We start from the raw sequence: 24,531 nt of genomic DNA, 5'->3' as shown, positions 1-24,531 counted from the left end.
TACTACAAAAGGACTTATTGTATTTTCAGCTGTCGTCTACATTCTCATCTTATTTTACTTCTATACATTAGGATGCTATCAAATAAAAAGATTATAAACATGAATTTATTAACCTTCAGATATCCAACATAATTTAATCCTATTTGTCCTTTGAGGCGGTTAGTAGTGGTCATTGGAGCAGTAGCATCTCCATGTCATAGATGAGGAAAACCTCAGAGAAATTAATTAATATGTTAAAAGTAAAACGATAGTGGTAGAACTGGGATTTGAATCCAGACCTGTCTAATCCCAAAGCCCTTCCATTAGTACAATATTGCAATTTGTAAATCCTAATCACATCCTCAGTCCAAATAAGGTCACACATGTATAAATTCAAAAGCAAAAACAATGACTCTTTCTCAGAATTTCAAGGAACTTCAAAAGTATAGCCCCAAAGCTCGACTTTTCAAAGTGATGTTATAGGTGTCAGTAATCTAATACATTTGCCAATTACAAAATTACAGAACAATTTTTTTTCAAGAAAAACTGGAGGATTTCTGGAAAGATGATAGTGGCAAAGTTTCTGAATCTCCTAAATCTCCATATAGAAACAAAGCAGCTAGTATAGCAAAACAAAACCAGAAGGGACAACATATACAACAATACCAAATGACAAGGTATCCACACTGAGCCCTAAACGCGAGCAGACTGGGACAAACTCCCAGTCGCAGAGGGAAGGCAGAGGGATCGGTGGAGGTCCTGAGTGCCAAGGAACCCCACACTGCCACTGGGCTCAGGAACAGCAGCAGAAGCTGGATATGGACTCTTCCGGCTCTGATTAACGGATGAGACTACAATGCCATGAGGTCTGACAGTGTTGGGAGAGTCTGTAGGTCCGAGTCCTATGATTTCTTAAAACTACAAACCGAAGCCCCCTCCTAGGACAAACCCCTGCAGCAGGGAGAAACTACAGGGATTTGCATACAGATTGAACAGGCAGGAACACGGATGAAGGAATAAGACAGTCCAGATAAAAAGAGAGTGGGGGAGCAGCGGCCAAAGCCTCTCACCCTCCACCACTGTGCAAACCACACTTGGGATCTTGGGAACCATGAAACTAGCAATGCTTTCCTGGCCCACGTCTCCCTCCTAAAAGACCAGAAAAACTCATTTCACTTAAAAATGAGCAATATACAAAGACTACAGTCAATTTCCATATGGAATCATTGTAAGAAAGAAAAAACAGAAAGAATAAGGGGTAGAATAACATCCTTACAGACAACAAAAGCATGTTATTATAGAAAGACACACCTACAAAGCAGACGAAAACTGGAACATAACATTTCAAACGAAGCTAAAAGAAAATCATGAAAGCAACGAAAGGAAAACATAAATTAAAATTATTAAAGTTCATAAATTAGGTGATTAGTTAAAATTTTTTAAAGAGGTGAAAGACATTCATAAAGAAATTAGAAATAAAAGGAATTCAGTTTGAAAATGAAGAGTAAACTAGAAAGAACACAAGAATAAATAAACATAATGGGTAATCTCTTTGAATAAATAGAAGATGTGATAACTGCAAAATGATGGGAAAAGAATTCTAAAATTCAAGAGAACAAATAGGCAGCAAAGATCTAACATGCGTATATCAGAGTCCCCAAGAAGAAAAACAAAACAATACAATGGAGCAAATATTTAAAACTATATAATTAAAAAAAAAACTCTCTCCTGAAACAAAACCCTGAGAGTATACTGAAAAGTTGCCTTACACACCTGGGAAAAATGTTCCAGCACAGGCTAATATAAAGACATAGTCTAGTACAACTGTTGGATTTTCATTTTAAAAGGAATTCTTTGGTCATGCAAGCGAAAAGATCAAGTCACTTGTAGGGGAGAATAAGACATCACCATTAGACTTTTCAACAGCAGTGTTTTATGACGCAGGAAAGGGAATAACACCTCTAAGCTACTCAAGGAGAGAAACTGTGAATCAAGGTTCTAATACGGAGCCCAAATGACTTTCAAAGTAAAACTGCTGTAAACGCAGAAGGCTTCAGGGAGTGTTAGCACAGGCCCTTCCTGAGGAGTCTACTTGAGAATGAACGTCAGACCCCAAATGACCGGAAGGACACTGACGAAAGGACTGCTGATTTCTCCAAGCCTCTGTTGGCTGCAGTTTCCTTCAGGGCAATGTCTACATCAGTGACATTCAAGTATTTCCCAATCTGGTCCAACCTCACCCTCTTGTTTCACTTCCCAGGATCCTCTCTTGCATAAGCTATACTCCAGCTCCGAGGATTACTGTGGCATAAAGTGTGACATTCTGCATCTTTGACTGTGTTGTTTTGTTTACCTGGATGCTCTCTCAAACTCCTACGAACTCCCACGCCACCCTGCAAACCCTGACCCATCTTTTAATAGCAGGCAATTATTTGTTTAGGGGCCCAATTATGGCCAATGGGTCTGGAATGATGTCTTCCAGGAATCTTCTAGGAAAATTATCTGATTTAGAAGAAGAAATCATCACAGGTCACAGTAAGAATGGAAGAACAGAAGGAGGAAAACAGCTTGGTGACAACACTGAGTTGCTGAGGCAACTAATCCTAAAATCAGATCTGGCCATTTACAGCCAAAGGCATCTGTAGGCTTTCGTTCATGATACGGTAATGATCTTCTTATAGGTCCTTCCCTGTTCATTGGTGAGCTCCTCAAGGACAGAGACACCTGGTCTTGTTCTTCTTTGGGTCTCCCTTGGGATATAGGCTTGTGTTTCTCACTCAGTGGACACATTCAATAAATGATTGTTGAATTATAAAAATAAAATTAATAAAGGGACTATCAGTTTAAGGTACTTAGCCATAGTTGCAAACACTAAAAAGAAAAGAATATTAGCTGATTTCTCCACACATTCCAATGTATGATGGAATCTAAAATGATAAGATGGCGTCAACAAGCCAAATTCCACATCAGTCTTGCTCCTCGGAGTCAACTTCACAGGGCCTAATGACTTCGTGATTCTCTGGCTATTTGATCAACAGCGACAGGAAGCCACAGCGTTGGGGCCATACTGGGAAAAAGGACAAAAGTGATCACATCTACCTCTGATCCAAGAACTTCCTAAGGTGCATGGTATGAGATGCAGAGAGCCAAAGACTCAGTGAGATCACGGGCATAGCTCACGAAGTCTTGTAATGCTCACAGTCTGTGAGACAGAGAATGTTAGACCCAAAGGCCTGCAAGACCCTCCGAAGTCTGTTTATTTGTTTTGAAGGTGAGATTTCTTTCTTTTCTTTTTTTTTTCTTTTTAGGTTTAAAGATTCTAAACATATGACGTCTTGCCTCGCATAGTTTCTATGGAAAGGGAGGCAGTATATTTGAGGATGGAAAAAGCAATTATTCTGCCAAAACTGTCTCTCACTAATGCTCAACGACTGGGCAAATTCACCACATTTTCCACCTTCTCACATATCTTAAAAACTGATCTTTGCCAACTTCACCGCTGGTACGATATTGGTTACGCACAACTCAAATGTTTGTCTGTAATAGGGAAACTCTTAATAATTAACAGTAATAGTAATAATAGGAACTGCCTGATTTTTTGCAGTTTATAAAGGGCTTCCACATACATTCTCGTTTACTGTCTTTTCACTAGACCCTGTGCACTTACACTTGGAAACACCCACAATGGTATTTACTAGATTAAACCTAGTTTATGGAGAATCAAAATGATCTTCACAATTTAGGGAATTAATAATGCCAAACGAGATGAAGTTATTTTGCCAATGACATTTCCTAAGACAAACAAAAACAGTCACTGAGAAAGAGAATATGAAACACCTTCATAATGCTATTAATGGTGGAATGGTTGAATAAGTAGGAAAAGGTGTCAAGTTCAAATTAAATAAAATCAAACAGAATACACAAATAAGATGAAAAATATAAAAAGCTAACAGTCAGCTAATGGGAAAATATTAAGACATTATTTACAGAAGAATGAATAAAACAGAAAACTGGGTGTTTTGGCATTGAGCAACTTAATTAATGGGTACAAAATTCCTTCTCTTGCCTACAGCGAAAAGAACTGGCAGTTTTCTGATGAGGTGAGATATACATACCACAACTTTAAAGCACGTACAAGGCAAGTGTAACATGACTCAAGACAAAAATTTTTAACCAGAAGAGCTATAAAAACACCACTCTGTCCCATATCGAGACCATAGGATATATAATACAGTATTTGAAGAAGACTTAAAGATAGCACATAGCATATAAAAAATTTCAAAAATCCTACATTCACATTAGAATAGTATGCCAGAGAAGCCAAACTGAACAGGCAAATCTTGCCCTAAAAGTATATTTAATAAATTAAATCCTTTTAAAATTCTCGATATCACCTATATATACTCAAAGAGAACAGAAAGTTTGTGTTGCTCTATCACAATAAGATCCTTGTTCTGTTCCCAGTAGTTAACAAGTACTATAGCTTAAAAAAATTATTGCTGATTTAGAATTACCTTACACTCTTAAATGCATTGCTTCAAAAATCAAAATTAGAATATCAATTATTACCCTTTTCCTTATCAACTGAATGAAATATAAATTAGTTTCAGGTAGAAGAAATGATATAGTCCTTCCTTATAGTCTAGATTGACACAGCAAAAAAAGCATTACACTTGGAGGGTAGCTTTATCCAATTGAATAACAAGAAAAATAAAGAAAACAAATTTAATGGCTCCGATTTTTTCTTCTTTCCTCAGCTAATTCAAGATAATTTTCTTAAATATCAGAGATAACTGTGATTTTTTTCAATTTGACCATGCCCTGTGTTGATCCTGCATTAGATGCAATATTCCATTAATGAGGAGGTCTACATTGTGAGGAAGCATTGTGTAACCAGAGGTTTACAGAGTTAATTACGTGACATTCTTAACCAATGATGTATTTGAAAGAACTTTAAAACAAATACAAGGTGCAAAACAAATGTCATGTTATCATAAGTAGCTATGATTTATAAATCTATGTGTGTATATCTATGCCATATCTTTTGTAGTCATATATGCATATATATATATTTTAACATTTTTAAATGTATATGTATCAAATTTTTTTAAAAAAGAATTTACTGCTTATACTCAGTAACCTACAGATTTAGACAAATAAAGCAGTTTCCTGTTCAGATCCAGACAGATGCTTCCAAAGAGTGAGTTATATGGATCTGGCTAAGAAGAACACTTGAAAACATAATCTTAACAGAAAAATAAAATCTAACTCTATGGAGTGTCATACTCCAAAAACAGGGAGTCTCCAATTTATGAAGAGATTGTTTTCCCAAAGTTTACTTGGGTCTGTTACATCACATTTTTCTATAAATTTGTGGTTAGCATCCCAATTCCACAGATAAGAGCCTATTAACTCATAATGAATGTGAACAATAACATTATATTAACTGTAACTGACCGTCATCGTCATGAATGCTTTCCTAGTATTTGAAGCCAGCTATCTGGTCTCCCTCGTCTTCGCTGCTGTGTTTTTAAACAATTTTCATTTAAGTGGTTTTCCTAGGTCTGCTTTCTTATTTATCAAAGTTTCTCCTAAAATACACCCAGAGATTAATGCAAAAAAAAATTTACAACAGAATACTAGCAAACCAAATTCAACAGCATATTAAAAGGATTATATACCATGACAAAGGAAGATTTATTCCTGTAATACAAGGATGGTTTGACATAAGAAAATCAGTCTGTATACTATATCACATTAACAAAATGAAGGTTAAAAACAAAACTCACATTATCATCTCAACTGATGCAGAAAAAGCATTTGAAAAAATTCAACACCCTTTCTGGATAAATGAAAAAAGCTCAACAAACTGGAAATAGAAGGAAACTATCTCAAAATAATAAAGGTAATTTATGAAAACCCCACAGCTCACATCATATTCAATGATGAAAGACTAAAAACTTTCCTCTAAGATCAGGAACAGGATAAGTATGCTCACTTTCACCACTTCTATTCAACATAGCACAGGATGTCCTAGTCAGAGGAATTAGACAGGAAAAATTTTTTAAAAAATCTAAACTGGAAAGGAAGAAGTAAAATCATCTCTGTTCACAAGCAACATGATCTTGTATATAGAAAAACCTAACAATGTCATAAAAGAACTGTTAGAACCAATAAAAATATTCAGCAAAGTCTCAGGATACAAACTCATCACACAAAAATCAATTGTGTTTCTATACTCTAACAATAAATGATCTGAAATGGAAATTAAGAAAACAATTCCATTTATAATAGCATCATAAAATTTAGCCAATGAGGCAAAAAAAAAAATCCTGTGTTCATGGATCAGAAGACTTAATATTGTTAAGATGTCAATACTATCCAAAGCAATCTACAGATTTAATGCAATCCCTTCAAAATTACAACTGTTTTTTGCAGAAATAGATAAATCCATCTTAAAATTTATATGTAATCTCAAGAAACCCTAAATAGCCAAAACAATCTTGAAAAAGAAAAAGTTGGAAGTTTTACACTTCCTCATTTCAAAACTTACTGCAAAGCTACAGCAATCAAAACAGTGTGGTCCTGGCATAAAGACAGACATGTAGGCCAATGGAATAGAACAGAGACCCAGAAATAAATCCCCTTGTATTTTATCAAATGATTTTGAACAAAGGTGTCAAAACCATTCAATAGGGGAAAGGATAGTCTTCAACAAACAGTGTTGGGAAAACTGGATATTCACACACAAAAGAATGAAGCTGAACCCCTACCTCACACCATATATAAAAATTTAACTCAAAATGGGCTAAGGACCTGATCATAAAACCCGAAACTATAAAACCCTTAGAAGAAAAAGTCCAAAGCACAAGGTAGCCGAAGTTCTAAGCATGCCAATTTAGATCCAGAAGTAGGGAGAGGGGCCTTTTAGTTTAGATTTTACAGGAGAATAAAGTAAAAATATTCCAGGCAGGGGACCCAAATATAGTTCATTTCTTGAAAACATTCATGAAAGGAGGCAGAGAAATGTTACTACTAAAGGTGGCTTGTGGCTACTTCTTGTGTGAAGCCATGTGCCTAGAGAAATGGCACTGTGACCCCAAACTGAGCAAGGGACAGAGAAAGATTTCACACTTGGGGAAGTTGCTAAGGCAGGGGCTTGTTAGGTAGAGAAGTGAGCATGCCGGAGAAAGGATAGTCTTAGCCTGGAAGAAAACAGCCACACTTCTGATGCGCTCAGCATATCAAATTTAAATCTGAATAATCCCCAAACAGAGAGACAATCTCCACAAGTGATTCTCTCACATAAGAATTTCGCTGAGTTGGGAGACTGGAGGCTGGTCTGGAAAGTGGAAAGCAATCACCCAGTCTCATCGTCTCTTAATCTCACAATCTTGTGGGCTCTCTGTTGGCAGTGCTGCAGTTCCCACCTCGAATTCTCTGCAGAACCGTATTTCAGTACAGTCCCACTGCCCCACATTCTGGTCTCATGGTCTCACATGCGGACACTCTCATGCTCTCTGAGCCTCCCATCCCTGTGCTCTCCAAGTTTTCTGACGATCGCACCCTTACAAACATGCATTCCCACAGTCCAGCAGCCTCATGGCTTCCAGGTTTCAAGATTTTGCAATTTTGCAATTTGGTGATCTCTTTGTGCTTGGTTCCAGGACCTGCGAGAGGAAAGGCCTGAATTCACTTGTGAAGTGTTTGGAGCCAGAGGTGACCTCAGTCTAACCAAAGGTGCAACCAACCCTCCACCCAACTCAACTTTTGATAAGATCAAAAACGTAAAGCCTCAGAGCCACTCATGTAGTTGGAGGCTGAGCAGAAAAACAAAAAGAAATGAGCCTTGACTTCTGGTCTGTGATCTCTAAGGCCTGATGGGGGATAAAGCTGTAGTCCATCTCCTAATAAACGCAATCCCTGATTGCATCAAACTGACCAACCCCTTCCTCCTGTGCCTAATAGAGGACAGAAGGCTTCCTCTACTATTTTTAAAAAATATAACAGCCAGCACACACAAAAATTTTAAAAACCCACAAGATGTTTAAGGAAGCACATGGAATTAGAGTCTAAGGAGAAAAGCGAGAATCAGGAAGAAAAATTTTAAAAAATAATGACCTAAAATTTTCCAAATTTGATCCAAAAGAGCAACCCACAGATTCAGAGGTTTGGGTGCAAATATGGATCCTGGCAGGTCTACAGATGTTGGAATAAAGACTGTTCCACCTATTGGGTATCATATTCTCAATCAATTCCAAGGTAGATTCCTCTACGGGGCAGGGGCAGGTATGGGCTGCAAGAGACCGCAGCAGCTCTGTCTTCATCGTGGAGTGGGAGCACCTCACTCGAGAAACTTAGTTACGTTGGCTGAATTGAGATTGGTGATCATGAGTTTCTAATGATGGTAACTGGCCCAATAACATGATTTTCTCTGGCAACATTCTCCTGCCAGACTTCCATAGTGGACACAATGGATGAATGCCTCCATCCAGGGTGAAGACTTCATCAAGACAGGTGCAATGCAAAGCAAGAGAGTAAATGGACTTGAAGGTTCTCAAAAGGAGCAAGTGTAATGGTAGATTGTGGAATCCAAGGTGCGCAATGAGGGAAACACAGCTAGGAAGAGGCCTATGGGTAGAAACACAGTGGGGTCAATGTGTGGGGGTCTGATGAGATCAAAGTGCAACAGGAGTGTCTGCTCAAATGAACTCGAAGAAGCAGCCATCTGAGTCCCCAGTCAGATGTCTGAGTCCTGAATTTTGTGATGGCACCATGTCTGATGGTGGCAACGTGCACTGTGTGATCCTGAACCTTCTTGGCCGAGGTGAATGTAATGATTAATTTAATGGGTGAAACTATCAATTTAATAAAGTAACTGGTAACTGATAACCAACCGTGCTTTCAAAATTAAATGGCGAAATGGTTTCACAAGTAGCTAACAGTTGGCACATAATTTTGTTTCATTCCTGTTTAGAATAGGTATGGCTTTAGTTGTAACTTCCAATTTCGTAGGCTGTATTACTCTTCCATCAAATCTACCCTCCCAGGCTGGCAACCTCCATCCCAGCCCTCTGTGGGGTAGGGCTGAGAGGACAGTAGCAGGGAGGCGCAGGAAGCAATAGACTTGACCTTAGCTAGTTAGTGGTCCTTCCAGCTCTGCTCTCACAGGCTTTTTAACACCCTCGCTTTTGCCTTGGCCCTTCATGACTCCACTTGAAAATCCGGTACGCAAAAAGAAAAAAAATTTATAATTTTTGTTACCAAGAAAAAAATTTGTGAAGTTTGTTACTTCAATCTTTTAGGATTTTAGGAACTGGGAACCAGATGAGGTCTACACACTTAGAACTATTTGGCGACTAAAAATGATCACAGACCCCAAAACAGGCGAACAGGACACAAACACGGGTCACATTTTAAAGAGATTTGAGATTTTTTGTAAAAAGCCGCGTTGATTCTTTGGCACGCTGTTGGACAGCTGTGCATTCAAAGGCTCAAACATGGCCAAATCGAAGCTCATAAACCATGTTTACAACGGCATTCTTAGTCTGAAACTAAACCCCTGCACACGCCTTCCCAAAGTTCCCGTTGGCTTCCTGGCGGGGCATGGCTCATTGGGCAGCTGAAGCTAAACAGGGAGTGATGTCAGATTCTTGTCCTGTTTGATCAGCTGCGTTCTGTCACACCTGTGGTGGGGAAGTTGGCCTCATCTACTCTCAGCGCTCGACATTCCTGGCTCAAACCGCCCGGGCATGTCTTCCAACCTCACAAATTAACTTCTCTTCTCTTTGGGGGAATCATTCTCAAATTTCTCTGATTGGCTTCTCTGTTTGGAGCAGATCTTTAAGTCACTGGTTTTGAAATTACTAGAGTTTTGCGGGTTTTTTTTTCCCTCCAAGATCAAAACCAGACATTTTCTAAACAAGTAGCAAAATTAAGTTTAAAAGGTTACAGGCCAAATGATCTCATGGATATATATTACTGATTTGGAAGACAGATTGAGTTTTCTTCCTAAATATCCAACTTACTTATTATACATTCAGAGTATTTATTTGAAAATAAGAATACCAGTTTCCTTTCTATGTCATGAGGAAATGGTGATTATACGTTAATATGAATTATGCTAATCATTTCTTATGAAAAGACAAATATAATTAAACTTCTTTTTTTTTCTTAACAAAAACTTCTTAAAGCTCATTAGTGAAAGGAAACAGAATTAAGGAAATTACTTTAAATACTATCTTGTGACATTCAAAATAAGATTTTTATTGGCAAAAGGCACAAAAGTGATTGTTAAGTGATATGACACATTCTTTACATGAGTTCCTGTGTTTTTCACTATCCTATTGTTCACGGAGCACAGATTTGAGTTGACTTTCTGCAGCAGAGTTTTGCTTCTTAAGAACAAAGAATTTAATACACGGATTTCTGCCAGGTTTGGCTGTTGCATTCTTTGCAGCACAACTTCATAATACTGAACACCTGCTCAGCCACCATTTTTCTCCAAAAACGTGTTTGATCGTTCAGCTTGAAAGGAACAGCTTCTCACTTCCATTTACAAATCTCCCACATTTTTCGCAGAGCAGTTATTAGCCTGCAGCCTGACTTACAGCTCATGAAATTTACTATGTAAATTTCACTACAGAGGTTGAATCTTAGGATCTCTGTCCTTTTTAGCAATCTTAATAGAAAAAAATGAACTTTCCTTAAACCTAATACAGAAAAGATCTTAAATGGTAAGGTCTTAAATATAAAAGTTCTTAGAAAAATGCAGAGAATTTTTTTGTAATTAGTCTAGTTTGACCTTCTGTTCTTCAGTTCTTGACCAAAAAACACTGTTGCTTTCTAACTGGAGCACTTGTTTCCTGTCTTAACTATTCTTTCAAGTTTTATAAAGACCATAAAACAGATTCAAATGTCACACTCTTGATTTTTCCAATAAGACAAAGAAGGGACAGATAATTATTATCCCGGAAAAAAACATATCTTTTCATCTAGTACATTTTCCTTATCCTTGGTAAGCTATCGAAAACGATTACATACTTACTTTCTTCAAAATGAAGTCGAATTTTAAACCGCCTAATTGAGACTCTGGTCTACTGCTGATAAGACCACAATTCCTCACTACAAAAATCCCACTATCTATTTGTTTTATACATTTAACAACAAAATAATGATAATGCAAAGGCAATGCCAACTTTACATGGTGTGTCTTTATTTCTCTCAATTATCCCATAATCCATTACTGAAGTCCTCGATTCTACTACTTGGTTGCCTGGCTCATTCACAGGTAGGTAGCTTTAAATATTTGCCAACAAGAAAAGATTTAATAGATTCACTAGAAGCAATTTGCACATCTTATTTTCTTAACAGATCTGAAAATGTGTTCTGATGTGTATGCTGTGAACAATATAAGAATGGATAACATCTGTTTTGAACAGTTGACATTTCACCATATCCACACCACGTGGACACACATACGTGGCACACTTAGGTGTCGTGGTGCCTGGCAGATGTGGTGGGGACCCTGAAGTAGTGGTAACTTGTTTGAAGGCTTGGCTGGTGTTTTCTTCCTTTGTGTGTGGCTCTCAGTTATACTTAACTAGCTATAATTAACTAACTCTATAATTAGCTAACTTATAGCTAGTTTCCGCGGCATTACTGTCAGTGCCATTAACCCAAAGAAGTTATTTATTTCAAACTGAGGCCAAATCCTATGATTCATAAGCGAATAAGTCTAAAGTTACTTACAAAAGCATCCTATGTGAGAAGAATGTGGAAATGCTTCCTTACAGAACGAAAGGCAATTCTTTCCTAGAAAGCGGAGTTATTGACTTATCTAAATGGGAGAGGGGAAGGAAGGGGAAGGAAGGATGGGCCAAGTATTTGGCAAGATCTCTTGTAGTTCCATTATTTCACTGCAAGCCGGATGCCCTTGCATATGCCCAAAACATTTCCCACCCCTGTTCTCCTTCAGAATTGATAATCTTATTAGACTATAAATTAGAATTTTAATTGCCTATAACAATAGAACATACAAAATATTGGTTGAAAATGCTGAATTGAATATAATCTAGCGAGAAAAGTTTTGGGTAGTGATGTCAGTACAACACACGAGACCCCAAAAGAGTTGTAAGTACACGTAACCACCATGCATACACATGTGTACATGTGTCGTATTATTTCCAGTAATCCAAAAGGCAGTTGACTGTAAAATGCACTATTATTTTATGTAAGACCAAGAAAGAGAAAAAACTGCCGATTAACCTAACACAGACACAATGTCTATTATAAAACACATCCCTGGGAAGCTATGCTCAAATTCCTACCAATGGGTCAGAGGCAACTTTATTTTTTCTCCCTATGTGAAAGAATATTCCAGAAAGGATCAGATGAAATTTTTGTTTCCCTTAACCTCACTGTTTTTTAACACCAGAAACTTAGTTGCACAAATAAATTATGATATAGCCATACAATATAATACCACACAGCCAAAGAAAATTAGACAGCGATATGGAATGATGTATATTGAGAATCAGAGAGACATTCACAATTCATGGTTAAGGGGAAAAAAACCTATTAGCTCTTAATAGCAGTTATCTCCAAGTGCTGAAATTACAGATGATTTTTTTTCTTTGCTGTTTTTAGTTTCTAAACTTTACATAATGAACATGTAACTACACATAAATTCATTTAATTCTTGAGGATTACAACTCTTTGTAGCATGCGCCTTATGAAAACAACTCTCTATTACTTGCATATCTTAGACATGGGCACCAAAATAATGTCCACTAACCACATGTGACTATTTAAACTTTAATTAAAACCTAATATAACAAAAACTCCAGTTCCTTAGCCATACTTGTCACATTTCAAGTGCTCAACAGCCACTGCGGCTATTGGTTGCCACATTCGAACTATACATTTCATCGCACAAATTTCTATTACATAGAGTGGTCTTGGACTATGGTTTGACTGGGATCTGTATAAATAATGAAATACTACTTTCCAATATTATAAATGTGCTTTCTCCCCCCTTCCTTTTCTCAGTACATGACCTCTTCTGCACTCTACCCCTGAGGTGTCCTTCTGCCTTGGTCAAATGAGTTTTGGTGTAGAAGGATGCAAGAAGGAAGACCAATATAATATTCAGCTTCTGACCCTGGAAAATAGGCTTTTTAAACAAGACTAGATCCTCGTAAATCAGGTTATTTTCTTAAGGAAAGATGTTTTACATTTCCCTCTTTCCCATTTCAAGGGCCGGACCTGGTGTATACTAGACCAAAAGGTCTTCAAAATTTTTGCTCACGTATCCCCATACATTACCAAAAAGCTGTTATCTACTTTGAATTGACATCCAAAAATGTTCATCCTAAATTTAGTCACAAAAGATGTATATTTTAATATTGTATACATCATCAGAAGTTTGACTCTGCATATTTTGCTAATTGAGTTTATGGAAATGTCTCCCATATGACCTAATCAGAAAGGCTGGTCCTCATTGTTGAAATAGCCAGATGAGTGATGTGCTAGGAAAAACCTGACTTCAATTTTTTAAATTCACATGAGGGTATTAATTCAGATTCCTTTGATAATTTTCTTACTTCCAAATTCAACTTCAAAGATACAGACAGAGATGATAGGAAGATGATGGATAGATAGATAGATAGATAGATAGGTAGATGGATAGATAGGCCAGCCATGTGTTTGTTGCCTGGATGAAATAAGGAGTTGTCTCTTTCTGTATTTCTTTACAGAAGTTCTCTTGGCTTTGCTCTCACTGTACTCACGCTCAGGAATTATGCATTCTAGAACTGTTCTTTTGCTTGGCACTCCAGAAATCTTTTACAGTACTCAGAACAATGTGCTTGTAAGATTAAGGAAGAGTGAGAGCCATGTCTTTCTTTCTTTATCTGTTCTCTCTCTCTCTCCCATCACTATATAGGTCGACATGGATATATGGATATATGCACACACACGCCTCTTCCTTCTATATTAATCCTTCCCTAACCCTGAGTTACCTATCTTCTGGATTTCCTATTGTCTCCTTCTCTTAACAACTGAGCTTCTAGAAAGAACTATTAATCTTCTTTTTCTCTGTCCCTCTCCCGAATTCATTTCTCACTATAGTGCCATCCGGCTTAAACTCGCAATTCTCATTGGAAATGGCTATGACCGATGACCACCTAATTCCCATATTTAACATACTCTCTTCAGTTTTCAAAGGTAATTGTCCTCTTGGGGGAAAATGACACTGTTGACCACCTCGCCTCCCCCCCGACTTGTCTCTTTTCCTGGCTGTCTTGCAATCACTAGCCCTGGTTATCCCTCCCTCCCGTGCCTTCCTCCCTGATTTCGCTTGTCCTGGAGATCTCCTCCCACTCCACCACCTCCCTTTTACCCCTTCTCCATGCCTGGGCTACTGCCACGAGCTGGACGACCTCACACATACACATTTCCAGTCCAGAACTCTCTCTTGACATTCGGATTCATGTATTCAAATGACTCAGCATCTCTACCTGGAGGAAAACAAACCCACCATCTTTTCCCAAAATCATGTTCTTCTCATGTTTGGTAAAGTTTCTATGATGTCGTCAAAGTTTAAAAAAAAAATTTTAAAAACCTCAAAAATTCAAAACCTTTCTTGATCTTTTCTTTCTCACAGCCAACATCCAATCACTTACCAATTTTCTGATTCTACTTCTCAATTGTTTCTTCTGTTGACTTCTCTCCATTTACATTGCCACGGTACTAGGTCAAATTCTAATTGTTTTCAGCTGAACTACTGTAATAGCCTAATCAGTCACTCACTCAGATATTTTCTAATTCATGTTATTCCCTGTCGAAGACTCTTCAAATGCTTCTGTTACCGCGATGCTAAGTGCATGCAGAAGGAGAGGGCGGTGCTTGGTGGGAGATGTGAGCAAGCAGAGATCTCTTCTTCAAGAGTTCATTCTTCTCTCAAGACAAATAAGAAGGGGGCTGAGGTTTCCTTTTCTTGAGAAGAATTCAAAGCCACCGTCTTGCTGGGGGTGGGGAATGTGCAGAGGGCAGATGAAGTTCAATAAAAATGGAACAAGAAGCAGCTCTTTACGGAGCCTTCGATCTAGTCTAGGGCTTGGGGCCAAGGACAAAAAGAGAGGTAGGCTGGGGCAGCCAGATATTCACGACAGAAAGCCGACACAAAAATAGTGATATGAAAATACTGGGATATCTCTTAAATCCAATAATATTAATAGATAACAGTTTTGCAGTTGAAGTCCATAAGAAGACAGGACACAATTTACGCAAAGCAACAGCACTAAGTAGAAATATTACCTATCAAAACGGTATCTCACCAATGATCATATTAAATTCTATATTTAAATTTATATTTTCAATGACCATCGAGAATTATAAGTATCTATAACACCTTTTTCTAGGAAAGGGAAAAGCCTTTTGTGTGCTTTCACTTAGTATCTCCCACTACCTAACATGTTTTTTTGAATCATCCTGTAGTTTAGAGCCAGATTGTTCCTGTGATAATATTATCTGTTTTTATTTTATTTTATGATATTACTTTTAAAGGAATTCTTTCTTAATAATTTGATCAAATTTGAAAGCCAGATTTTCAACACAAATTTATATTTAATAAAAATTCTAAGGATTTATTTGCTCATTATCGTTTTATATAACTCACGCTATTTTCTTTCTTAGAATCTTTTGTTTTGCTGGAAAATATAAGGTAATTTTTTTTCCAGAAAAAGTTCGTGGGGGATAGACTTCCTGAATGCTGACATTTCTAAAAGCAAAATGCCTGTATTCTTTTCTTACTTTATACTCACATTTGAATGCTAGTTTTGCAGGGTATAGAATTCCAGAATAAAAATATTTCCCTGTAAAGGCAGGAATGCTTTGTTCCATTTTCTTTAAGAATTTATTGTGAATGATATTAAGTCTAATGCTGGTGTGATTCTTGCTCTTTTGTAATATTCTCTTTTAATTTCTGAAAACAACAAGTTTGAATTTGGGTAAGGTGTAAACATTTTTGTTTGTTTTCCTTGCTTGGTACTAACTGGACCTTTTTGATCTGAAGACTAGAGTCTTTCTCCAGCATTTCAGTTTATGAAGACTTTCCCTTTGGTAAAAAACAAAAATCAAGACTGCTTTTTCTCTTCAATTACTCTCTTCCTTTCTAGCGTCTTTTTATGTGTTTTTCCCTTCATGTCCTATTTTTTTTTATGTTTATTTTACATTCTTAGTTACTTACTGGACTTTATCTTTCAGATAATTATTCAGCCACATTCAACTTAGTATTCATCCCTTCTACTAAATTTATTGTTTTGCCAAATATTTTCAATTTCCAAAAAAAAAAAAACCTTTTTAAATCTATGAATTTTTTTATAACAGCCTATTTGGATATTTGGACCCTTAGGTCTTTTTATATTCCATTCCTTACATTATTTCTGTTTCTTCTGAAGTTAGTTCTGTTTATTAACCTTGGCTTGTGCCTTTAATATCATTAGTATTCCTTAAATATTTGGTGATCCTTCACTGTTCAAATTTATGAATGAAGGACTGGGCTGATTAGTTGAAGTAACTGATAAGGATCAGCCTTCAAGGATTTATATCGATCTTTCCCCAGTAGGCTTTTTCCTTGCTCCCTAAACAATATCATTTAAATTTTACATTTTGAAAAATTCTTTGCTAATAGAAAGTGTATTGTATATCTACTCCTGCAACTTGTTTTTATGTTGCTCAATATGTTTGAGATTTAGTGATACTGATGAACACATTGCCAAAATGCATTCATTTTTCACAGCTGCATTGTATGATATGATGTGAACAGACTACCATCCTATTGTTCATTTTCCTATAGATTGATATTTGAGATCTTTTTAAATTTTTTGCCATAATGAAATGGTTCTATTAATGAGTTTGTAATAGGTCTCCTCTACTAACATACATCACCATTCACTTTTTAAAGAATCATGTTAAATTTATTATAGAAATAAAATCCCTTATATAAAATATTCAACAGAGAGAAATAGCCTTGGCAACAAGGATCTTAAAGAGAACTCTCTAAACCTGAGGGAAAACATTGAGGAAAGATAAGAGAAATAGGCTGCAAGAGATATTTAAAGAAAATAACAAAATTTTCTTTAAAAACAATTGAGCTAAAACAGACGTCGGAAACTTCTAGATCAGTTTTTAGTGACAGGCAAGAATAGCTGACGCTCAGTAAAATTATGTGACCTTTTCAAAGTAACATAGAACGTAGCGAGCTTTCGCTGCAGGCTGTGCTATTGTACAATAGGAGCAGTCATGCTTCCCACTTGGTCCTCAGTCTCTCAAAGTAGCAGGCAAATGCAGATCATTTTCTTATCACCCATAAAATAAGAACAGTCAACTTTTCCTCATCCTTATTTACCCGGGGTGTTTGTCTCAATTGTACCAACCAGCTAGAACTTGGTAAGCACTGCCATCTTAGACTAGTTTCGTTTTGGCATTCTTTAAAACTGACCAGGAAAAGGCATTGCTCAAAAATTTTTTTGGCATAAACATTGCTCAGCACTCTTTTCCACCAGGTAAGTCTGACCAAAAATATAAGTCAAAGCAATTAGTAACCCGTGGTGGCATTATCCAGTATGTCATTAGAGATTCTATTCTTACCTTCGCATTTTGAATGCATGGACAAAGGGCCCAGGCAGCACTGGCCTTCACATCTGGGTGAGGATTTTTCAGCAAGGACCACAGCAAACGAACTCCATCTAAGCGATCAATTATTCTAGTGTGGAACACAAAATCGTGGTATAAACTGTAATTAGGAAGTCAAATGAAAATTTAAGTGGCCCACCTATTTACATAATTCTAATTATTTTTTCTCCTTTTGACATTTTGCTTCCTTTTTTTTTTTGCAAAACTTCAACAACAGCAGGGATACAACATGCTGTCGAATGGTCGGCCCTCTGATTTCAGTTTTCAATTCATGACACAGAAAGCAAGCTGCATGATAATTACCATTCACATAAACTGAAAATCAAGCCACGTAATTTTTTAATTAGCTGCACACAGACTGTTACCTAAATGTAAAAATACTGGTTTCTTTCACATAGTATAGTAACATCTAAATACTTTCCAAAACAAATATTTATGCCTCAAAACCGTGCAGTTACCTTTTTTATTTGGTCTATGTTTAATTGACTTACCTTACTGTATGACATATTTTAACCTCTTTCAGTCCTAATCTAGCATTAGGAATTAAAATCATCACACCACAGTACATCCTTTGTTGGGCACGAATAACACGTAACTTGTTTTCCATGTGCGCCCTTCCCAGCAAGGCTAACATTGCAGACTGTGTTATAATTACTTAAACACACTGTAATCAAAATATCTTCATGACTAGCTGAAAAATGAATTATCATCAGGGCCATCTCTATACCATCTGTCTTCTGTTTATATATCAATCAGTCCAGAGAGCATAACCCCACGGTAGGGTCCGCTGAGTACTTGCAGTTGAAACGAAGCCCAAACAAAACTTAACATCCTTCACAAACATGGCTTTGTTCAGAAAGGTATATTAAACTCGAAGCAGATGAAAAAAAGATAAAGAACATCAAAATTCCTTTGCTTTTTAATCTCAAGTTGATTTAAACACATGTAATATTTAGCCACAGATAGAATAAATACGGCTAGCTTAAAATGCCATTCAAATTCTTCCTTGAAAACTGACAAAAACATCTACATTTCTTGATTATCGGAGATGAGTTTGCCAGGACAAAAAAAAAAAAATGTATTTTTCCAAAAGTTCCAAGTAGGATATCGGTTTTGCATAACCTTACAGAATTGGTGATGCAAATAGCCTATAGTAAGATATAAACTGTCTCTTTCAGAAATGACCTCTAATAAGGAAAAAATGCACTGAGAAAGTATTTTACAGCAAAGCTTAAGCAAGCAGCTTTTCAAACCTAAAACTTTCTGTCAAAATCATGCTGAAAGAAAACAAAATTTTAGTTCTCAAATTTATGGAAACTCTAAAGAAACATTCTGGGTATTTCACAGTGAAAAATCTGCTTTTAAAATTTACATTAAAAAGCCTTACTGCCTTACACATGCCCCTGAAAATATAATTCATGCTGATCCCTGGGTCTCTATGTATTTTTTTTTAACACAAAATTTCACAGTGAACAACAGTGAATAATTGTCTGTCCTACCTTCTTGCAAATTCAGCATTAGTAATATTTTAACTATACGTTGCTGGCCAGACATCGCTTGTCATTAGAGTGGGAGTCACTTGGATGGCACCCTTTTTCAGTTCAAAAAGGAAAAAGGATAATGCAACCCTGAACCCTTTCCCCAAGACAAAATTTCACAGTTAGTTCTAAAAATTCACTGCTGATTATAAAATTAGATCTATTATTCTCCAAACCCTAAGCAATTCATCAGCTTCTTATTTATAATGAAGATTGTGGCCCCATTTCTGTAACAACCTCGTACAAGGAAGACATTATTGAACATTTGCAAACACAGGAACTAACAAAGTCAGGGGGACCAAACTTCAGAGTTTAGCTCTAACCCTTGCATCTCTCTCATCCCCTGCGCGAAATCATTCAGTGCTGATTTTTACTTCACAGTAACTCGTGTGTGTCTCCCTGCTTTCTGTTCCCTATGCCAGCGCTCTAATCCTGGTCTTTACTGCCCCACATCAGAAGTGCTGAAGAGGGTGTATAACTTGATTTTCTCAATTTCCATCCATCCTACAAATCCCTGCAAAATTCATCTTTCTAAAGAAACTTCTTGAGCTTCTGTAATAGCTCCTTGAGAGCGGGGTGCCAGGGATATACATCCTGCTCATGACACCACCTAGTGCGTTCATTCAAAGCTTGTTGAACAATTCACAAGCAAAAGATCACTCTCGAGGGTGGGGGGAGGTGGGGGAGGGGGAAGGAATAAAAGTCTTCAGTGGCTTCCCATGGCCTGCAGGATATTAAAACCCCAGTTCCTGAATCCAGTAATCAAAATTTACAGGGAGATGAAAGTACTCATAAAACTCCTTGACCATCTACTAAGCCCTAAGTACTAGGCATGCAGAAATAACAGATACAGTTAATTCTCATTACTAGGGGTAGTGACGGTCTACTGAGTCGCTGCAGACACCAGATGAGCAGATACTGAACCACTACTCTTAGAGGAAACATAAATTTTTGTTCCTGTGTGCTCTGGTCAGAATATTTTAATCAAATGATCAATATATAACCTCGTTTCACGTGTATTTCTCTTTAAAGACACCTTCTTTAAAATATATTGTCGAATCATTAACCCTGGACTTATGGCCAACAGCTCTATAATTCATGCTTGAATGAAGCTTATCGAATTCTCCGTAAGGCACCCCCAGCCTTCTTGTGCCTGGTCACCCCACACAGCACCTCAGCGCTATGCTTAGGGGACATCTTCAACAGCAAGATCACCACCCCAAAACAAAACTGTGAAAACCATGGCACCAAATAGACTGCCAAATGGACCACGTGTGCACAGTAGGACAGCTGAAACGAAAATGCGGAGTGTCATTTTTGCTGACCCCAGCTGGGAACAAGTGCGTTGGGCGACTCAAAATTTTTCACTGCTCTGCACGTGTCCGGGAATAATAGTGTCAGTGATGTATTGCTTTGGGGGGCTACATGTGAATCCGTCAATACAGAATCTGCAAATGATGAGGAATGACTACATTTTAATTGTCCTTCAGAAAACTGCAGTCTAGTGAGGGAGATAAAGAGACGATTATATCTATTAAAAATGCTGGAACAGATGTGTGCGTCCATGTGGAGACGGCGAGAAGACTCTGGTTTATTCACAGACCACGGACACTCTTCTCCCTTTATGCACTTTGCAGCTGTAAGCCTTTGCCCAGGCCATCTCCATAGTTTACTATTAATATAACAATCTGTCGCTTAAGGTCTGTAACAAAACCTGATCCGCAAACCTCTGGCTTCCTCCTCCTTTAAGCCTCTTGTGAATTTTTGTCCTCCCCTTTCCAGCCACTCATAACACGCTGCTTTGCCCGTGGCCACGTGTGTGTGCTTATCTCCCCAACTACCATGTAATTTCCTTGACATCAGGAATCATACATGCCCCCCACTCCTAGGGCCTGCTACCACACCAGCGAGTACTGGTTACATGGATCTGAAACCAGGCAGTCTTTGCTTACTCCTTTTTCAATGAATTGAAAATCTCTCCCAACGCAAATATATTCTTTTTCAAACCTCATACTTGCCAATAAGTGTTCAGATTCTAAATCTAAGCAGTAAAGTTTTCATTTGAAGCTGTCTCTGAGTTGAAAGTGTATTTTCACTGAATTTCTTTACAACTTTATTGCTTTTTGTATACACAGCGATGGATTTCGAGGTGGTATTAATTCACACCACTGTCGATGTCCAATGGGTCTGGCCCCTTTTGTTTAGCCCTTTAATTTGATTAGAATTTTGCTCTGAAATCATTTCCAGTAAGGATGGAAGCAAGCTCTTCCCATTTTTATATCAACAGAATTTTACATTGATTTCTTAACATTATAAAAATAAAACTGAATTATATGTTTTCAAATTCTTAAACTTTCTCATGGAAATTAAATTGTCCAGCTGGCAGAATAACATTTTTCAGCTCTAGAAAGATGAATTTATATTCATATTCTGGCTATTAAAAAAATAAACCAAAAGATGCAGCTGCTTACTATGTGTCTCCGTCTCTTATATTAACATTTTCCAGGACTGTTATGAAGTCTGGCTGGCTTGTCTGCCCACTGAGGCCATATATGTGAACAAACGTGAACAATTTGTGCCCATATTGTGGGCATGGGTAAGGCTGTAGGGTTTCTTTTTGGCAATACCAATATATCTATTTTGAAACCGTAATTTTGCATGTTTTCTAAAAATTTCACAGTATCTGCTGAAAATTACACTGATAAATTGTATTGTCTGACAATGGCCCAAAGTAAATGTGGTTAGCCTAAAAGAACATGACGTTCTTCAACCACAACATTAAAAGATGTAACTGCAATACATAGGTTTTGAAACCAAGTTGGCAATTCAGTAAAAAGAGAAACATAAATGTATGTCAGAATGAAAATGATCATCCCTGGGAAAAGAATTTTGCCTTTCAAAAAAAATCCTTGGCTGGGTGTGGTGGCTCACGCCTGTAATCCTAGAACTTTGGGAGGCTGAGGCAGGAAGATCACTTGAGGCTGGGAGTTCAAGACCAGCCTGAGCAAGAGCGAGACCCCATCTCTACAAAAAATATTTAATAGAATAATTAGCCAGTGGTGGTGGCCTGTAGTCCCAGCTACTCAGGAGGCTGAGGCAGGAGGATCACTTGAGCCCAGGAGTTTGAGGTTGCTGTGAGCTAGGCTGACGCCACTGCTCTCTAGCCTGGGAGACTGAGAGAGAGACTGTCTGGGAAAAAACAAAAATCCTTGAAGTTATGTTTCTATCTCTAGGTATTGTTCTAAACAGCCTATGAAAAACCAAATTTGGAGAAGAGATAGGGATGTGATAGCCTCTGGAGAGGTATGTCAAGAATTCCTTGGCCTTGGAAAAGCAACAGCATAATCTATCCTTTTATAGTTGGTATAAGCAACATGATTAGAAAGATTCTAGAAGCCTTTTTGTCAGAAAAATGATTCATTCCTATAGTGAATATTAAGTGAGAACCTATCACATGCCAGGCATTGCAACACATCAGGAGACACAAAATGTCCAATTGTCCGACTTTTAGCAATGTCAGGTTTGGTCATTTAATTATGCTGGTGATCACCGGATCTTTCCACTGTGAAAATGTTGCTTTCTCTTCTTGTTGAATAACAATCTGTGGGGTCACACTTGTCACCCTGAGAAGGTCTCATCCCAATAACCTTTCCCTACTTTACAGATTTAGCATCCATTAATTATCCTTGCCTGAAAGAATCCTAACAGGATAAATGTTGAATCCTTTCCCTTTAATGACCAATTTGTGGTTACCTCCTCCATAGACTGAGGGGATTTTTCTCCTCTTTCTCTCTTTTTAATTCTTCCTAAGCATTTAAAATTTTCTGTAATTAAATCTATCAATTATTTCCTCCATGATTTTGATCTTTATCTTATGCTTAGAATAGCCGTCTACACTCCAAGATAATAAAACTACAATATATCTTTTGGCTTCTTATAATGTACTTTGTTTATACTTAAATCTTTTAATTACTTGACTTTTCTATAAGAAGGAAAGAAGGATCCAGGTATTTTTCTTCATGTACACTCTGCAATTATATCATAAATTTTAATAGGTAGTTATATATCAATAGATAGCTATAGCTATAGATATTTAATATATTGCTGATTTCCCTATTGTATTCCAGTGATTTGTCCATACCTGCACCATTGTTTGTTTGTTTGCAATTGTATATGTACGAGCTCTAATGACTGAAATGATCCACTAAATGTATGTCTTTTAATTATATACAATAATTTTGTGTCTTCTGATCAAGTGGCACTTACATAATTTGACTAGGATTATGCACTATTTTAAAGTGTTTATAATTGGATTCAAAAGAAGGGAAATTCTGCAACCAGAGACATGAAAACTACATCTATATCTGTATATAGATCTCAAATAAAAATGCTAGATTTGAAAGCTATAGTAGCAGAAATGAAGACTTCATTAGATGGGCTTAACAGCAAACTGGACACAGTGGAGAAAATGATCTGTAAATTTAAAGATAATAGTCTACAGCCATTTTTAAAACCAAATAAACAAAAACAGAAACCTTTTCACAAAGAAAACTCAGATGGTTTTGCTAGTGAATTCTATCAAATATTTAGGATAGAAATCATCCTACACAAAATCTATCAGAAAATAAAGAGAAAAAATAATTTATCAACTTGTTTTATGAGGCCTACATAACCCTGATACTAAAACTTGGCAAAGATATTACAAGAAACCACTATATCTCATGAACACAGGCAGAAAATACCAGCAAACTGAATGCAAGAATACATGAAAAGAGGAATGCAACATGATCAGGGTGATTTTATCCAAGGAATGGAAGGTTGACTTAACCTTCCAAAGTCAATCGATGTAATTCACCTTATTAAAACCGAACAAAAGAAAAATCATCTCATCATCTCAGTAGATGAAGAAAAAGCATTTTATAAAATTCAAAATCCATTTATGATTTTTTTTAAAAAAAAAAACCTCTCAGCAAACTAGGAATAGATGGAAACTTCAATCTGATAAAGGGCATCTGCAAAAAATCTACCACTAGCATCACACTTACTGGCAAAGAACTGAATGTGTTCTCCCTAAGATCAGGTATAGCAAGCACAAAGATATCTGCACTCACTTCGTAGTGAAAGAGGTCCTGGCCTGCTTAATAAAGCAAGAAAAAGAAAAAAAAGACATAAAGATTGGGGGGAAAGTAAACTGTCATTATTTGCAGATTACATAATTCTACATGTAGAAATCCCTATGGTATGTACAAAAAAATTTTTAGAAAAAATAAAGTTAGCAAGGTTGCAAAAATACATAAAGATATATTTGAATATACAA

General features: G+C 37.0%; 1 protein-coding gene across 1 annotated transcript in view; it reads right to left on the bottom strand.

Annotated features, from left to right (window-relative positions):
• The window catches only part of ARMC4 (armadillo repeat containing 4), a 172,279-nt gene that overhangs the window by 80,662 nt on the left and 67,086 nt on the right, over positions 1-24,531 (bottom strand). The window contains exon 16 of the mRNA XM_012654869.1: positions 17,632-17,746. Within this exon, the coding sequence (XP_012510323.1) occupies positions 17,632-17,746 (115 nt within the window). The remainder of the gene's footprint in view (positions 1-17,631; positions 17,747-24,531) is intronic.

Source organism: Propithecus coquereli, unplaced genomic scaffold (genome assembly GCF_000956105.1).
Source record: "Propithecus coquereli isolate 6110/MARCELLA unplaced genomic scaffold, Pcoq_1.0 Scaffold45, whole genome shotgun sequence".
In the NCBI taxonomy this organism is placed as follows: domain Eukaryota; kingdom Metazoa; phylum Chordata; class Mammalia; order Primates; family Indriidae; genus Propithecus; species Propithecus coquereli.
Note: the sequence above shows the minus strand (reverse complement) of the source record. Positions and strands in the feature narration are given on the sequence as shown.